The sequence below is a fragment of the Erithacus rubecula genome (assembly GCF_903797595.1).
Source record: "Erithacus rubecula genome assembly, chromosome: 3".
Classification (NCBI taxonomy): Eukaryota; Metazoa; Chordata; class Aves; order Passeriformes; family Muscicapidae; genus Erithacus; species Erithacus rubecula.
In genome coordinates, this window is record NC_136689.1 from 54,936,788 (window position 1) to 54,952,946 (window position 16,159).

The 16,159-nt window shown below is 38.3% G+C and overlaps 1 protein-coding gene across 4 annotated transcripts in view; it reads left to right on the forward strand.

The window, feature by feature from the left end:
• Positions 1-16,159, forward strand: part of TNS3 (tensin 3) — a 210,003-nt gene that overhangs the window by 161,779 nt on the left and 32,065 nt on the right. For all 4 annotated transcript variants that reach the window (XM_079301977.1, XM_079301978.1, XM_079301979.1 and 1 more), the window contains 3 exons: positions 3,938-4,116; positions 4,454-4,571; positions 4,667-4,750. In XM_079301977.1, the coding sequence (XP_079158103.1) occupies positions 3,938-4,116; positions 4,454-4,571; positions 4,667-4,750 (381 nt within the window). The remainder of the gene's footprint in view (positions 1-3,937; positions 4,117-4,453; positions 4,572-4,666; positions 4,751-16,159) is intronic.

The window sequence follows — 16,159 nt, forward strand, 5'->3', positions numbered from 1 at the left end:
TAGGCAATAAATGAAGTTAATTAAGTGAGAAGCTAGCTGCCTGTGAAGTAATGTAGTTAGCATTGCTTAAGATATATACAGAGAAAATGATTTTAAGTGTTACTCAGGTATTGATGATTGAAATTCAAATGGTTAAAATCAGTTTTACAAGTTCAGACATTTATATTTCAGTGCTATAATAAGGAATCATGTTTGCAATCGGATAATTTGCTAGTAAATGAGATACAGCACTGTTATTGACAAGCCACTGGACACGAGATTTTAAGCCTAGTGTTGTTTTCTTTCTAATAGTTATAAATACCTCTCAGTAGTACTTGAGGAAAGCTAAGCAGTTAAAGAAACCAAACAATGGTTAACCTTTAACCACTGGCCATGCTTCTGTTAGCTGCAGCTTTTGCATGGTGATAACCATCTGATGAGGTAAGCGCCTGATGTTGCTCTGATGCCAATCTGTTGGAATGTTATTATTTATTCATCAGGGAAAACAAAATTACTTTTGTAGGGAAAAATTACTTTTCACATGGGAAAAGAGAGTATGCAAAATGCTTTCAAAGAAATAAATATGTGCTCCTGGGGTATTTATGAAGCTCTGCCAAAATAAGCTAAGTTATAATAGCAAAAATGAATTTTGTGACTTCTAGGAAGTCTTAGCAGCTGACACATTACACTTACTACGTTCCTTTTAAATTAGTAAGTCTAAAGCATCTCTTATATTAAATGAGGCAGCTTTGAAGTACATTTTTGAAACTGAGGAACTAAGTAGAAGTAATTTTTTGCTCACTCCTTCACTTAATTTTAATCTCTTAGGTTTATTTGCTTTAAGCTTTACTGAAATATATCAGCTCAACTTCTCCCCTCTGTCGTCTAGCATCTGATGGTAATTTGGTATGTAAACCACATTCAGTCTATTTAAGGAAAATGTCCACTTTCCCAGACAGACCTGTTTGTAGCTTTCTGAGGACTACATTAACTTCGTACAAATTACAAGCTTCATGAGTGTATCAATATTATTGATGATGAAATCCTCTCATTAGTGTGACAAGTAAAACTTGCATTAAATTTTAAAGGTCTGTTTTTACCCATCCAAAAGATAGATATTCTTGATCATAAAGTAGTGTACAAGGCCATGTTAACCAAGAGGTATTCTGAAATAAATTTTCTATACCTAATGTCCTGGGGTGACTTTATGATGCTGAATTGTATCCCCATTTGTCTGTTTAGCCCAGAAATAAGTTTTGCACCTTTAAAACTAGATCTGAGAGTGAAGGGGGTGGGAAGAAATGGTGGAATGTCTGAGGTGGTTGCATTAAAAAACATAAAGATTCACAGTTAAACAGATAAACAGTTTTCAGCTTTCCTTTTCCTGGACTGTGCCATCTGCAGCACAAACAGGGGAGAGAGCAGAGAGCTCTCCTTTGCTTTTAGTTAGTTTTTGTAGCTAGCTGAGCAGAGGAGTTCCCTGGACTGTGGCTTTTCTTTTTCTTGGTCCTCTCAGCCCTGCTCTGACTGAAAACCCAGAAAAGCACCGGGAGCTCACACCTGTGTCCCACCGGGGCGGGACGCGGCATTTTCCAGCAGGGGGACTGAGACTGAGCCGAGCTGCACCCCATGACAGGGACTTTCTGAGTTTGCCATCTCTTCAGAGCAGTGAGAGGGTTTATTGCTTAATATTATTCATTTTTTATGCTTGTGAATACTTTGCTTGTTAAATAAAAAGGGATTTTCCACTTTTCTCCAAGGAAATCTTTTCCCAAACCACTTGCGAGAGAGGATGTTTGAATCTGTTTTCTAGAGAGACCCCTTTGGAAGTTTCCTCCCAAATTTCCCCTAAACCAAGACAACATGTTTACAGATGGAATGAAACTCTCATGTGCTGTTCCTAGCTCCTACTGCCTCCTACTGGCTCCTATTGCTCCCACTGTGGAGAAGTGGTGGGAGTGTCTGGTCTCAGATGGTCTGAGATTCTGCAGTAATTCCCACTCATTTTTCTTTACAAAAATGACAAATAAAAAAAGAAATCCAATACAAAAAGTTGGCAAATACTGGAATAGTGTGAACTCAGTCTACATTCTAACATGTTTCCAATTTCAGTAGAATTCACCATGACTTTTTAGTCTCATATAAGAGATTTAGAAGATACTTGTGATTTCATGTCCTTTTCTGACTTTGAAAGTCTTAAGACTAGTTTGCTTCCAGTGTCTTCAGAAGATACTCTTTCCATAAATGACAGACCACACGTAAAGATTCAAGTAAAGGGAAAAAGAATTAAATATGGATGCTTAAAAAGTTTTTGGGTTTTCAAAGTTGCAGCAACCATAAAAACATAATTTCAGTTTTGTCTTTTTCAAAATATGCTAAGTTGATAAATATTGACTTGATAAAATTAATAACTGGCTGTATTTGGACCCTGAAATTTAACCCTATTTGTAGAATTTTCAAAAATTACTGAAGTGGTTTTCTTTCTTTATTTATTTGTTTGCTTCAACAGGAGTTATTGTCACATTGGCTTTGATGCCAAAGGAGATGGATTTTTTGGAAGTGTCTAATTTTGTAGTTTAAAAAGAGATTTATTAATATTTTTAGGATAAACCACTTCTTGTCTGAAAGGTACTCAGGTTGATACATACATATGTCAATGCAGAATCACTTAAGTACCATAGATTTTAGTTTAAAATCCCTGTCTCTGTTTCAAGCTTGAATAAAAACTCTTCCATTATACAGAAATGCATTTGTGTATTGATGCTCTGTAATTGTGTGGTGTAATCACTGTGAAATGTCTGTAACACAGACTCATGCTGCATGTGAGATTTTACACCTTAGCTTCTATCACCTACTTCAGATCAGGCAATCGATGTGTGGATAAGGTGTATGCTATCATTTGTCTCTATACAAGTTGCTGATTCAGCCCTCCTGCTGGTTTAGATGAAAGACACACTTTGGACTCCTAGCGTTATGGTTCCATGATCAGGGTGTGTAGGAGATGTGCTTCAACAACACACAGTTAGAAATGACTGTAAAGGTTTAAATGACACCAAGCAATTAAAGTAACTTCTTGTGGAAGTACTCAGCTCTTCTAAGAGAAATACTAATCCTCAAAGATCTTTTTGCATATATATAGACCACTGAAGCTCTCAGAGGAGTATTTGTAAAGTTGCTAAGCATGTCGTTGTTTTTGTGGCTACTCAGTAAGTTCTGTGGATCCTTATTGTTGATTTAAAGGTAGAAAAAGCAATTGTTGCAGGAAGTGCCTGCTGTTGGAAGTTGATGACCATGTATAAAATCCTGCTAATCACAGCTCTGCATATAGTGACTTGCTCTTAATAATGTCTTTGGAAACAAATACTCCTTTATATCCTTGAATACCCTGGATTGTTCTGCTGGTTTACCTACTCTTCGGTGCTGTTCCTCAAAAGGGTTACAGCTTCTATGTGTAGCCAATACCTAATTTTTGTGAATAAGCGTAATTGCTTTGTGTGTCTCAAAATGAGCACCGTGAACTGAGTTTACAAGGGCCAGGGTCTGTTTTAACTAAATATAATATGCTTTTGGGAGGGAAAACGGGGGAGGAGGGAAAGGCAGCCCTGGACAGCAAGCAATGGTTCTTCTGCCAAGAGCCACTGTGTGTCAGAAATGGCAAGAGAGGCTTCTCATTGGAGTGCCCATAGCGGCCCCTTCTGGCTTGCTCTCCGATTGCACTGGGGGTGATCGCTTCAAAAATGAGCAGCAGCAGAAACTCCTCTGAAACAAAGGGGACTGTGAATATTTTCCAGCTCATATCAGCAAAGAAACTACAACTGGTTTCTTTTCACCACCTATGTGGTTTTGTAAAACAGTTTGAACATTCTTGATTATAATCACTAAAGACACAATAGTGAAGTCTGTTTTAACAGTTCCAAGTGAAAAAAAAAAGTTTCCTAATCAACTTGCCTGTTTTCAGCAACAGGTATGCAAGATGATGATGCAACAGGGAAAAGGCTCAGAAAGTTAAGTGTTGGCCAGTATGACAATGATATTCCTGGAGAGCCATCGTATAACAGGTGTGCATGGATGAAGTCTCCTGCTAGTCACCAGGCTGTAATTCCAGGATCACCAGTTGCTGGAGGGAAAACCAAGGAGGTAAACAATCAAGAATTTTTCACTAAATACTGAAGCGAGCAGCCAGTAGGAAGTCTTATGTTTGTGTCCAAAATTAATGTGAAGCAATTGGGCAATTGCATCATGGAAATAGGAACAAATAATTGGATTTACCTCAGAAATGCAATTTCCTGTTTAAGGATGCTCTTGTCTGTTCTGTGTTTGCATGTTTTCAGTGTTCCAAGGTCTCTCTGCTGGAACAGTAGATCACACTATATCTGATTACAGAAATCTTCAGTAATTTGATGAAGAATGCTTCACTGTGTCATGGGGTTAAGTGAGAATTACCACACTGTAATTTTGGTTTTTTGTGTCTTAGATGACTGCTGTACATTACCAAGATGAAATAGATGGGAGAATCTTCTCCACTATAAAAAATGGAAACGAAGACGTAACGTTCACATCAGCTTTTCCCCTGTCACCAGAGAAGACATATGGTAAGAAAATGTCTGTATTTATTTATTTATTTTAATAGCACTGTTGACATTTTACCTGTTACTGAAGAGGAACGGCCCTTTTCCCTCTCTTGTAGTGACAACATCTCCATTATGCCGTCAGCAGATTCCCTCCAGCCAAAAGGTCAGCAGCCCATCTGAGTTGTACAGAACCACTTCTGGTAAGGTACCCCTCTTTCCTAAATAATGTGAAAATGAGCTGTGTATGAAGGCAACTAACACAACAGTGGTTTATAAGTAGGACATATAAATGGTGAATTTAGATATGCAAGTCAGAGAAATGGATTTTAGCAGTCCTATTTTAATCACACCAAAAACAAGTGAGTAATGAAGAATTATCCAAGAAATATTTAATGCCTTCCAGATTTTAACTGCCAACAAGGAGTCCATGTTCACATTTATTGTGAAAATTCAGTGTAGGAGCAATGAGGCAGCTGTATCACAGAAATAAGAGGAAATGCAGCTCAGTGTTTAAGGCTATCCTGCTCTTGTTCTCTTTATGTTTGCATGGTTTCAATGTTCCTCAGTCTTGCTGCTGATATGTGATGATGTCAAAATACTACTGTCAGGAGACTTGAGTTCTTTGCAATTTTAAGGTGGTTTTGTCTCTTATCTGAGGAAAGATGGGTGATAGCCATGTTGCTGTCTTTCCAGGCAAGTGAAGCTGACAATGCTCACATCAGGTAGATCCTTAACCAGAGGAATGGATGTTCTGGAGGGTTGTTTTGTCATTGTACACTTTGTAAATGTGCAACCATGGGAAAGTAGTTGGTAGTAGATGATTCCATATTTAAAGATTTAATATGATCTAGTTATGATTTTTTATAATATCAAGGCCTTAACTCTTTGCTGCTAAAAATAACACCTAAGTTACTGTTACCTGTCAACTTTTTTGTGCAAAATTATTTGAAAATGTATGATTTAAATTATTTAAAAGAAAAAATATTTCTAGACTGCATCAGGAAGTGCTGGACATAGCAGGAAGCCAGCTGAGGAATTTAAAACCTGAATAAAAATCACAGGCATTGATTTTATGCATTACATGACAGTGAAATGAAAATTCATGTATACTAATATAGTTTTACTGCTTAGTCTATGACTGTCTTCTACAGGAAGATCTTGATAGTAGACTTTTCAATAAATTTGATAACGGGTTTTGATGCAATAATGATTAGTGCTTCAGGTTTAACTTTAAAACAAACCCTTTATGTTTAATTTGCCTCACTTAATAGTTGTCAAAAGCAAATAACATCAACACAGAATAAAATTATCTTTAGCTATAGAAAAATCTTCTACTGAGTTCAAGATATCTCTTTATGGTTCTCCTTACTTCTAAGTAATTAGTGGCAGATATCCTCCTGGGGACAACTTCATCAGATCAATTACAGGTTGATTTACTGAACACTTTGTTGTTAAATGGTTTCTATTTATGTTGCTAAGAGCTAAGACTTGCCCTGGAAAAATGTTTGGCTTTCAATGTATTTCTCTATTTTGATTCTCCTGCTTAATTCTAAATGCTGGTTTTAGATACTCAGTTAATGGAACACTGAAAGTAATTATTCTAATTATTAGAAAAGGAAACAATTCTTCCTCGGAGTGCCTGTTTCAAAATGAAGCTCAAGGCATACTGAATGCTGCAGGTTCAGTGCTCATCTCTGTGAAGCTTAGGTTTTAGCTGTAAACATAATGTATTTTGACATTAAAGGTTAGTTGTTAGTTAAAGGTTAAAAGTGTATGAGGTGGGTCAGCTAGAAAACATGCAGTTAAAGATATCTGTTTGCGAGCATTTCTCAGAAATGTTAATTGGTGACTTTCCCATCAGAGCATAGAAACTTTTATTGCCAGAGGCAAGTAAGAATCATACTTTAAATGGTTTAAATTTTTCTCTTTTCCCTTCACTTCTACTATAGTTATTATCTGTATATAGTAAGTATCTACTGCATCTACTTGCTTCTGTGTCTTCTGATTTCTTTGGCAAGAAGTGCTTCTTATTTCTGCTACCAACCCCTAATTCATGCCCAGAGCAAGTGTGTTATGTTTTGGTTGTTGAAGAGGCCAAGAATCAGAAGGGAACAGATGCAGCTGTTCCTGTGGCTGAGACTGCTTTAATGCACCTGCTAAAAAGGTGACTCTAAGAGTGTGCACTTTGCAAGAGTTCTTAACAGCCTCACTTTTTAGTACTTTCCCCTGCAGTCTAGCTCTTCTTTTAAATGCTTACATGGTCTTTATTTTGGCAAAAGTCAGAAAGCATACTGACTTCTCCAGAAATTTCCAACAGTGAGGCCTTTTGAGTCATGGTAGTCTTAATTTCTGCCATTAAGGTATTACCACTTTTGTCTTGGTTCAGATCGCCCTTGAATTCAAAATTACTTTTTTCTGCATCTCAGCTTTGTTGGATATCTGCTTTTTAAATTGCCAGTGAGGATGCTGTAACCTGGTTTACTAATTATCTAGATGTATTAACTGTTTTATTTCCTCCCTGTTCGCTTGTGGAGAATAGTATTCAGTGTAATTAGCACTTACCATATCAAGGGATCCTGTTGTGCTTTTAGTAAAGTACAAAAGTATATATTTTAGAAGAAAAAAATACACAATTTTGTTTATGTTATAGTCAAGAACTGCAATGATATCCAGTCCCTACATATAAAAAATTATAAAATTCTCTCTTTAAACTGTATTTAGTATCTTGAATGCATCTGATTTTTAATCTGTTTGCCTAAGGACACTGTCTTTATTAAAGTCTTACAGAATGGAGCTCTGTTATCCCTAGAAATCTTGCTTTTCTTTCACAGATAAAACTACTTTGCTGGGGAAAGTCAGTCTAATAGTGTTATGTATCTGTCTACCTTGCATTAGCTATGCCCTAACTCTTCATTCTCCCTGTACATTAATTGGAGATGTCCTGCCTGCAGGATTTATTTTCAGAGCCTTGTTCTTCTTTATCAAACAGGTGGAAATTTAACCTCTCTCAGTCTGTATGCATGCAGTCAATTTGTCAGCACTGCTGCTCCAATGATCACTTGCTGCTAATGTTTCATGGCCCTTTTCTTCACTTTCCATAGCTTATAAGTAATTCAGCACCAACAGAGTTCATTCTGAATTAGTTTTGAAAGACACCTTGCTTCTTGAGATGAACCTAAGTGGTCTATAAGTTGGCTAGTAGCCTATAAATTGGCTAGTTTTATAAATACCCCTCAAAAAGCAGGGCTGCTCCAGATAGGACCCAGATACAGCTCTCTGGAATTTCACAATAGCTGATGTATATTCCATGGGAGGGAGAGTCCCACACATCAGTGGAGGAACTGAAGCACTATTTGTAGGCCATTTGAAACTTATAAAGGCTCTTTTGTCTCAGACAGCAGACAGCTAATTCAAGTCCCTTTGTACAGAGAAGTAACAAATAAAAGCGTAGCAAGCTCTTTGCCAGGGGACTGAATGCTGGCTAGCTGCCCTGCCACTCCACCCCTGAGGCTGGATCAGAGCTGCCCCTTCTGCAGCCCTGGTCAAAGCAGACAGAACTTTGCAGAAGGTCTGCATTCACAAACAGGCACTGTCTTGCAACAGAAGGCAGGGATCTGTGGAACAAGGGAAGATTGTCTATAATCCTTTATCAATGTAGTGACAAAGAGAAGACATGATGTCACTTATTTCCATCTTTTCTGAACGGCCTAACTAGACTTGTGCAGTTCAAGCAGTGCAAATGATGGAATGAAAGCATTGCTGTCAGGATAGGGAATCTCTGCGCCTTCCACCATGTGTAAAGCCTTGCCTTTTCATCTCTTCCATGGATCTTAGCCTATGTACTATACTCAAAGCTGTGTATAAGCTGCATCTAGTCTAAAAATTTTTAAAAGGGTAACTTTTCTCCTCATGCCATCATGGAACTCTTCAAGACCATATACTGGAATATTTCCACATTTTTTTCTCATACAGGCTGTGTTTTTATCTGACAGAGACATTGTAGCCCTAAATTCCCCTCATTGACTAACACAGACTAATTTTTACACTCCAGCAGAGTGATGAGTGTTTAATAAATATATTGGAAGGCAAACCCACAACCAACAGGCTCATTATTGCATAATTGTATTGCTGATTAGAATTTTATACTGTCGTGGTTTCATACTGTTATTTCAGGATTGTGATTTCTTCCAGTCTATGAGTTGCTAGAGATATGATACATACTGTTTAATTTTTTTATTTAAAAAATCTCAGGGTTCTAAATTGAGGGTCAGTTTGGGAATAAAAATGAAACCAATTTGTGAAATGAAAAAATTCCCTGTTTATGATGGGCAAAATCTTTCTCCACAATGTGAAAAACTTTCATATAATATTTATTTATACCTATCTTTCTCTCCTACTCTTACCTGCTTATGTAAGATATACATGTCTAAAGCAAGTAATAGGTTCAGAACTTTTCCAGACATCTGGATTAATTTGCTTTGGAACATCAGTGCATCCACTTAAGTAGATGGTTATCATAAGCTCTGTCCTCCTGGAAACAGGTGCATTTTCATTTTTGCTATTGCAATTTTTGTGTTAAAGTTTTTTTGGATGTTTTGTTTATTTTGGTGGGTTTTTATTTGTTTGTTTGTTGGGACTATCAAAGAAAAATAAAAAATACAAGTAGAGAAAGGAAATTTATGATTTAATGCAAAGCAGATACACCAGATTTCTGTTATGTTTTCCATTGTCCTACAATTGCCCTTGCCATGTTTATGTCATGGCTGAATACAGTGTTCATCTACACAGTATTTTTATTAATTCAACACCAGATGTTTCTTAGTTATTAAATGCACCATTTACTAGTGCATAAGAAGCCTCCATAGGCTTCAGAAGCAAGCAGGAAACAACTTGGATCTGTTGGGATTCCACCAGTAAAAACTTAATGAGAATGAGCTTCCAAAAAGAGCATTTGGTATGCTGTAAAGCAAAATCATAAATATTCAGAGACCACTTCTCGGTGGTTGTAAGCACTGAAATCAATATAATGTATTGTGATCTATCATACTTTAGCATCTCTGGGTTACTTTCATTGAGACATTCATCTCAGTGAAATTAATCTTTATTCAAAGTTTTTATTGCAAGAAGTTTGGAGATGACTCGATATGTTTTCAAGTCTTCATTGTCACAGATCTCCTTCTGTTTGTGCCACTAATTATAAAACTGTTCTTAACATATCTTTCAAATACAGTCATGGCAATGTTGTATTTGTTTGGCCTGGGGAGAAATAAGCAACACTTACTATCAGTGATTTCACTCTGGTAGTCCAAATTCACAGCAAAAGTAATAATATTCCATCTAATGTGCTGAAAAGCTTAACCATTTAATTTAGTTTATATCAATCTAAATGGTGGAAAATATCTTGTAACAGTAGAAAGAAATTGAAACGGAAAATAAGTTAAAATACTTGTAGTCTATGCCTGCCTTTACTGAGTAGTATTAAAAATCCTTACAGTATGAGTGTCTACAATGGAGCTGTTTGATAATCAGCCAGTTGAGCTTTTTTTTCCCTTCCAGTTTGGCTAAGATTTTCATGGGAGGAACTCTCCCAGTCTATACTACCTAACTTCCCAAAGCTTTAGAGATGAAATTATTTAGAGGTTAATCCATATAGCTAGCTAGACAGGTCTTGTTTACAACTATGTTACATGGTTTTACATAAAACTTTAAAAAACCTGTACATATTTTAGCCACTCAGTAAATATTCTAATATGTCATTGATTCAGAGGACAATGGAATATAATTATGCATAACTGAATATAAAAAGCTAGGGCATGCCAAGTCCATGGCAGATAGTATGTGATGATAAACCAGTGGGACAATTTAAATGTGTGTTTTCTTTGGCTGATACATTAAAGCTGGCAAAATAGGTCACTCTTGTTACTGGATTTTCATAAGAAAACTAAGTCTCTAAAATATGCTCTCTCTTTCACTGGTTTTGGATACTCTAGGTTGACAAAATATTCTGGAACATGAATACATTTTGTTTTGTAGCCAGTGTTGTATCTGATCACAGACTCATTCCTCAAATCTGATGCTTATGTCAAAACAAATACATTTCATGATGAATTGTTGTTACAGCTCCCTGAGCTAAACTTTTGCAAAGGAACACAGTCTGCTGTGACCTACATGTTGAACATGAGAAAAATTCAAGTGTTACAGATGGTCATGGAAAATACAGTGCTAGCAGAATGCATAGTCTGGTAGTGCACATGTATATAATTCCATGTGCAGCTTCTCTATAATAGTGAAGAATTTGAAGGAAAAATAAAAACATTGAAGAGATGTTGTGAAACTATTCACTGTCTCCTCTTCCTGCCCCCCTTGCTTTTGTAGCAGGATTTTCATCTGGACAGAAACACTATGATCATAGATCAGAATGGGCCTTAAACCATATCCTGCTCTGTTAAAGCCACTGTGGAGAAAGAATCAGATGCTGATTTGGAAAGACTTTGTTTTATACTGTGTGTTTAGTTTTCTGTGCAAGTATTTACATTGGGGTTTTTTTTTTGTTTGTTTTAATGGATGACTTTTCATTCCATGGGCGAAGTGCTGATAGATATGTAAATCAAGGAACTGAGACTGTTCTCCTAGAAATGGCCCTCTCAGAGGTCCCTTGGCAATGCCTGTATTATCCATTTGAACTAAGACACTCCTGAAAAGTTATATGCAGTCTTCTGCCTAAAACAGCAAATGTAAATTAAGTTTTCTCACAGGGAAATGAGTATCCAAGTGGTGGAGACCCTAAATAGAGAAAGAGGCTCTCTACTTTCTCATCTGCTCATTTTGTCCTGAATTAAATGTTGAACTGCATTAAAGGATTGGCAGATGTTGTGTCAAAGGAGTTTTCCTACAGAAGTTCATATGAAATAAGGTTTCTAGATTGGGACATCTTTATAAAGTCTCTGCCATGTTATATGTCTTTCATCAATGGTACCTTAACAAGTCTGATCCTTGATCCTCACTAGTAGCATTAAATCAAGCAAGTGCTGATAGGTTCTTCATCAAGAGCCCGCCCACCCTGTAAGCGCTTCCCTTAACTGGGGCACCGCACTTTAATCTAGTCTGTGTGCTACTTGTTGTGTTGACTAACTTTTCATACCACTGAAAATGAAACAACTGCCTAATAGCAAAAGGATTTAGTAACTGAGAGAAAATTTGAAGTTCTGCATAAGACACGTTATTTATTGCCTGTTGCATTTTCATTCAGGAACCAATACATCTGAAAGTTTAATTGTGCTGCCTGCAGCTTTCATCCTTCCTGTAGCTCTAGTCCAAAGGAATTTTCTCTTGAGAGAAAGCAGTAGCATTATCTGGTGTTTATTTATTTTTGTGTGTTGTTTTTTTTTTTTTTTTAAATACTTGCCATTCAAGATAACTGACTATACTTGGAATATGCATTTATTAGTTGAAAAGGATGATGATACTTCCAAGGGTGCTGAACACAGTTTCTTGTTATGTTCACTAGTAACTGTGACAACTCAAAATTTCTAAAATTGAGGAAATAAAATATGCTGTAGAATTCTGAAGTTTCAAATGCCAAAAAAGTTGTTTATGTAAGCAAATATTACATGGTAAAAATGTGTTTATACAATACTTCAGTGTTGTTACTTGATTATGGTCTCAAAGCATATGTGCCTCTTCTGTTAAATTTGAAATGCACCCTGATAATACACTGGTGGGTGGTGGTGGTTTGGTTTTGGTTTTTTTTCCCTTTCTTTTTTCTTGCTAAGAACCACTGAAAAAGAGATTACTTGTGAGGTTTTTAAAGAATTCTTTTTTAGACAGTTTGGTTTCCCTTTTCGTCCTTTTCCATGGGAAAAAGTAAAGGCTTTCCCCACATAAATCAGTCATTTTATAAACACCTTTGTATATAATCATTGAAATATAGATGAATATTATCTTACACATATATAAAAACCAAAATAATCTGAAACTGAGAAATCCATCACTAATATTTGCTACTTTTGAAGATGCAAACAATAAGCCATTGACAGAAACTTAAAAACAATTTAATAGGAATACAGGATTGGATGAGCAGGCAGCCTGGCAGATGTGTTTGTTTTTACACATACCTGAGGTTGCTTGTTTGCAGTGCATGTGCATAGCATACATTTTTGAGATGTCACTAGTCAGTTTGTCGGGAAAAGGTTAAATTAACAAAAAGACATGGGAACAACTACTAGTCTTGCTATGACTCTCTGAAATTTTTTCAACTTTTCCAGAGAGAGGCCGCCTACTACATGGCACTTCATGACTGTGATGTGCCAGAGTAATCCACGTAGTTTGAGAGAAGGCTGAAGAAGAAAATTGAAGTACAGCTGTGAGCACTTTTTCAAAATAATTGCAGTTTTAAAATGATCCTGTGTTTGAGTGTCTGGGAGGGTCTGTCTACTGCATTCACAAGTTAAAGACATTCTACAGTTTCAGAATGACAGACCTTTCAGTGTTGAATGAGAGCAGAGAGGAAATACACACTCAGTTCCACTTAATTGTTTATAGTCTAAAGGTCATATTGCTCTTTGCTTTTCAAGATGCTGTTCTCCCCATGTTAATTCTCTTCATGTTTATTCCCTCTGGCAGAGGAGGAGAAAACCAAATTAATCTGTGTTTTTCTATGCCTGAGTTAGGCATGTTATTTCACAAATTCATTTATATTCAGGCACCTTGTAGATAAATTCTGAAAGGAGCAATCTGTCAATTGACATTGACTCCCACTTTTCTGTCAATCACCAGAGTAGCAGGGAAACACATGACATTCCTTCACAAATTGTGGAGTTTGCTGACTTTGCATGAAGGACATGGCATAGCCACTGCTTCAGGGGGTGGAAAAAGGCCCACGTTACAATTCAAACCCTATTTTTGCAGTGTACAAGCTACAATTTTAAAGTGTATTGTTTCTGATCAAACCAGGTATCTTACATACTGTATCTAGGAGAACTGTACACTGGTACCACTGGCAGAGGTTGAAAGACCTGATCCTGATTGCTGTGCTGTGCCTAGAACAGCCATGAAACCAATTCTTCTTGCCAAATAACAGACTTTCTCCTTTTGAGATATCAGTGTCTTACACACTGTGCTGACCTAAATCTCAGTTCCTCACCTGAGACATCCAACACTGCCTTCCCTTCCTAACTCTTATTTTGTGTACAATAAGCCTTGCCCTTTCTATCTTCTGGCTTTAGAGTCTCAGACTTCTTTCTTCTATGGAGAAAAAAAATCTCATCTGATTGAAACTTTGTGACAGAAAGAGAACTAAAAGGTGTGATTTTTGTTATGTGCCCTTTTGTTTGTTATTAGCTGTCCATGTCAGAGGGATTTTCTTGATGAGTAGCCCCTTAAGTATAACTGAGTTTGTTAGAAGGATCTGTGCAAAAAAATCTTAAGAAAGGGTGAATTTGATAAATGCTGACCAAACCCAAGTATATTAATACATTTAATTACATTATTTCTTCTTATATTATATCCTTAGAATACTTTGGAAAGTAAGTTTCTTACTTAACCAGCCTTCTTCATATGTCATCTCAGTCCACTGTTATCTTCTTTGTTAAAGGTTACTATTCTTGTTTCCTTCTAATTCAGCAAGTGTTAATAGCCAAACAAGCAAATCTTTTGAGATTTTAAGATCAGGAAAGAAATTAGATATCCAAAGGTCCTGTGATTACAGTGATTTATATGCAGAGACAGGGATGCTTTCTATGGAGAGAAATTTTCTCAAATCATTACTGTTTATAGGAGTGTGAAGACTATGTTTGACTGTATCTGGCTCTGCCAGGAAGCATCTAAGACAAAGTGTAGTTGTATAATAAAATTTTCAGAGTAACTGATGTCAGTTCTGAACTGCTGCATAATAACCTCTTTTGACCCTGTGGCAAGGACTTTCCCTTCTTTTTACCTGATAATATGGTGTATATCTTAACTCACCTTTGCTATTTGGTTCTTCTGAGTGCAGTCTTTATGCAACATGTTTAATAGGAGCATCTGCTATGAAGGCAAACAGTGGTAGGAATGAATATTCTTACAAAGGAATAGTTTGATTTACATTATGGTCTGTGGAAGAAAGCAAAATGTTAGTTTACCAGGACTCATCTCTATAAGCAAGCCAACTTGTGTATTGTAATTATATCAAAATGGCTTAGTACATTCATTCAAAACATGGTGCCAGTAGAAATTTGAAAGCAATAGAACAATTCATTGTGGGAAATTTTAAATGGTTATATTTGTTTCTATCTAGATCTAGTAATTTCCTGCAGTCGTCCTTTCAGAAAATACAGTGTGCTAGGCACGGAAGAACAATCTGGAAAGGAAATGTGCTGCTCATTGTGGAGCTGCAGTGTTTCCACTCGTCTTCCTGGCCTGTAAATAAAACCTGGTCAGAACAATGCTAGAGGGATGTTGAATGCAACACAGTAAGGCTACACGTGTGTTGTGATCTTGGGAAGCGAGTAAAGCTTTATTCAGAGCTCTGGATGCTAAATTTATCCGAGAATGTTGAGCCAGTTTGGTGCAATAGAGTAGCTGAGCTTTGATCAACATTAAAAAGCAACAAGGGTTCCGTGCCTTGCCTATCTCTGAAAGAAACAAGTGAGGTCAAATGAAGTGGTGGGGGAAGAGCAACAACACCCGCTCCCCAACACTCTAAAAAACTCCCCAGATCCACCCAATCCCACCCACCCTGTGCGCCCTCCCAGCCCCCGGGCAGCGCCGCGCTGCTGCGAGGGGCGGCGAGAGCCGGGCGGGGACAGGGGAACAAGGGAAACGCCAATGAGGTGGAGTCAGCGCAGCGGGCGTGCACTGAATGGGCACTCGAGCTGGAGAGCGAGCGGGAAGCCTAACCCAGCAACTCTCGGGGAATTGCCTTCTGCCTGGATGGAGTGAACTCTGGCTGTTCTTCACCTGGGTGGCTGTACTGAGACAAGGGAGCCCGTCTTTCTGTGGCCGCGGACGCTGGAAGCCGCTTTGCGGTGAAGCGCAGGGAGCTGGCAGATGCGGGGAGTCGCTTTTGCCCAGTCTCTGCGTGGCGGGGCGGCTGCCTGGGCTCGGTGAGCCGCGGGCAGCATGCGGCCCGCAGGGAGGAGGGAAGGGCGATTTCGCACAGCCCCGTGGGAGAGCAGCGGTCGCGATGGCTTCCATAGGTAGGTTCTGTGCCTCCCCCGCCCCCGTTCCCTGCGTTTTCCTGAGTCTGAAAACTCGTTTCTGGGTCGGTCTCGTGTGCGGCGGCAGCGGGACGGGACCCGGGCAGAGAGGGGGGGGCGGCCTCAGACGGGGCGCGGGGCTGGAGCCGCACGGAGCCTGCGGCCTGCTGCTGCTGCTGCCGGGCTCTGGAACCCGGGGGAGGGAGAGCTGCGCCTTTTGTAGGCTTGGAACAACGCTGGGAGTCACGCAGAGACGGAGAAGGTTTGCGGACAAGTTCTGTCAGTGTGAATTTTCTGCAATCGCCGCGGAATGGTTGAGGGCGTGAGGCAGGACTCGAGAGTTTTGTCCAGTCGCTTTTCTGCCGAGGAAGCTTTGTGGTTTTTGGTGTGTCGTGGTGGTTCTTTCTCAAAGTAGAAGAAATGTGGGCTGCGTGG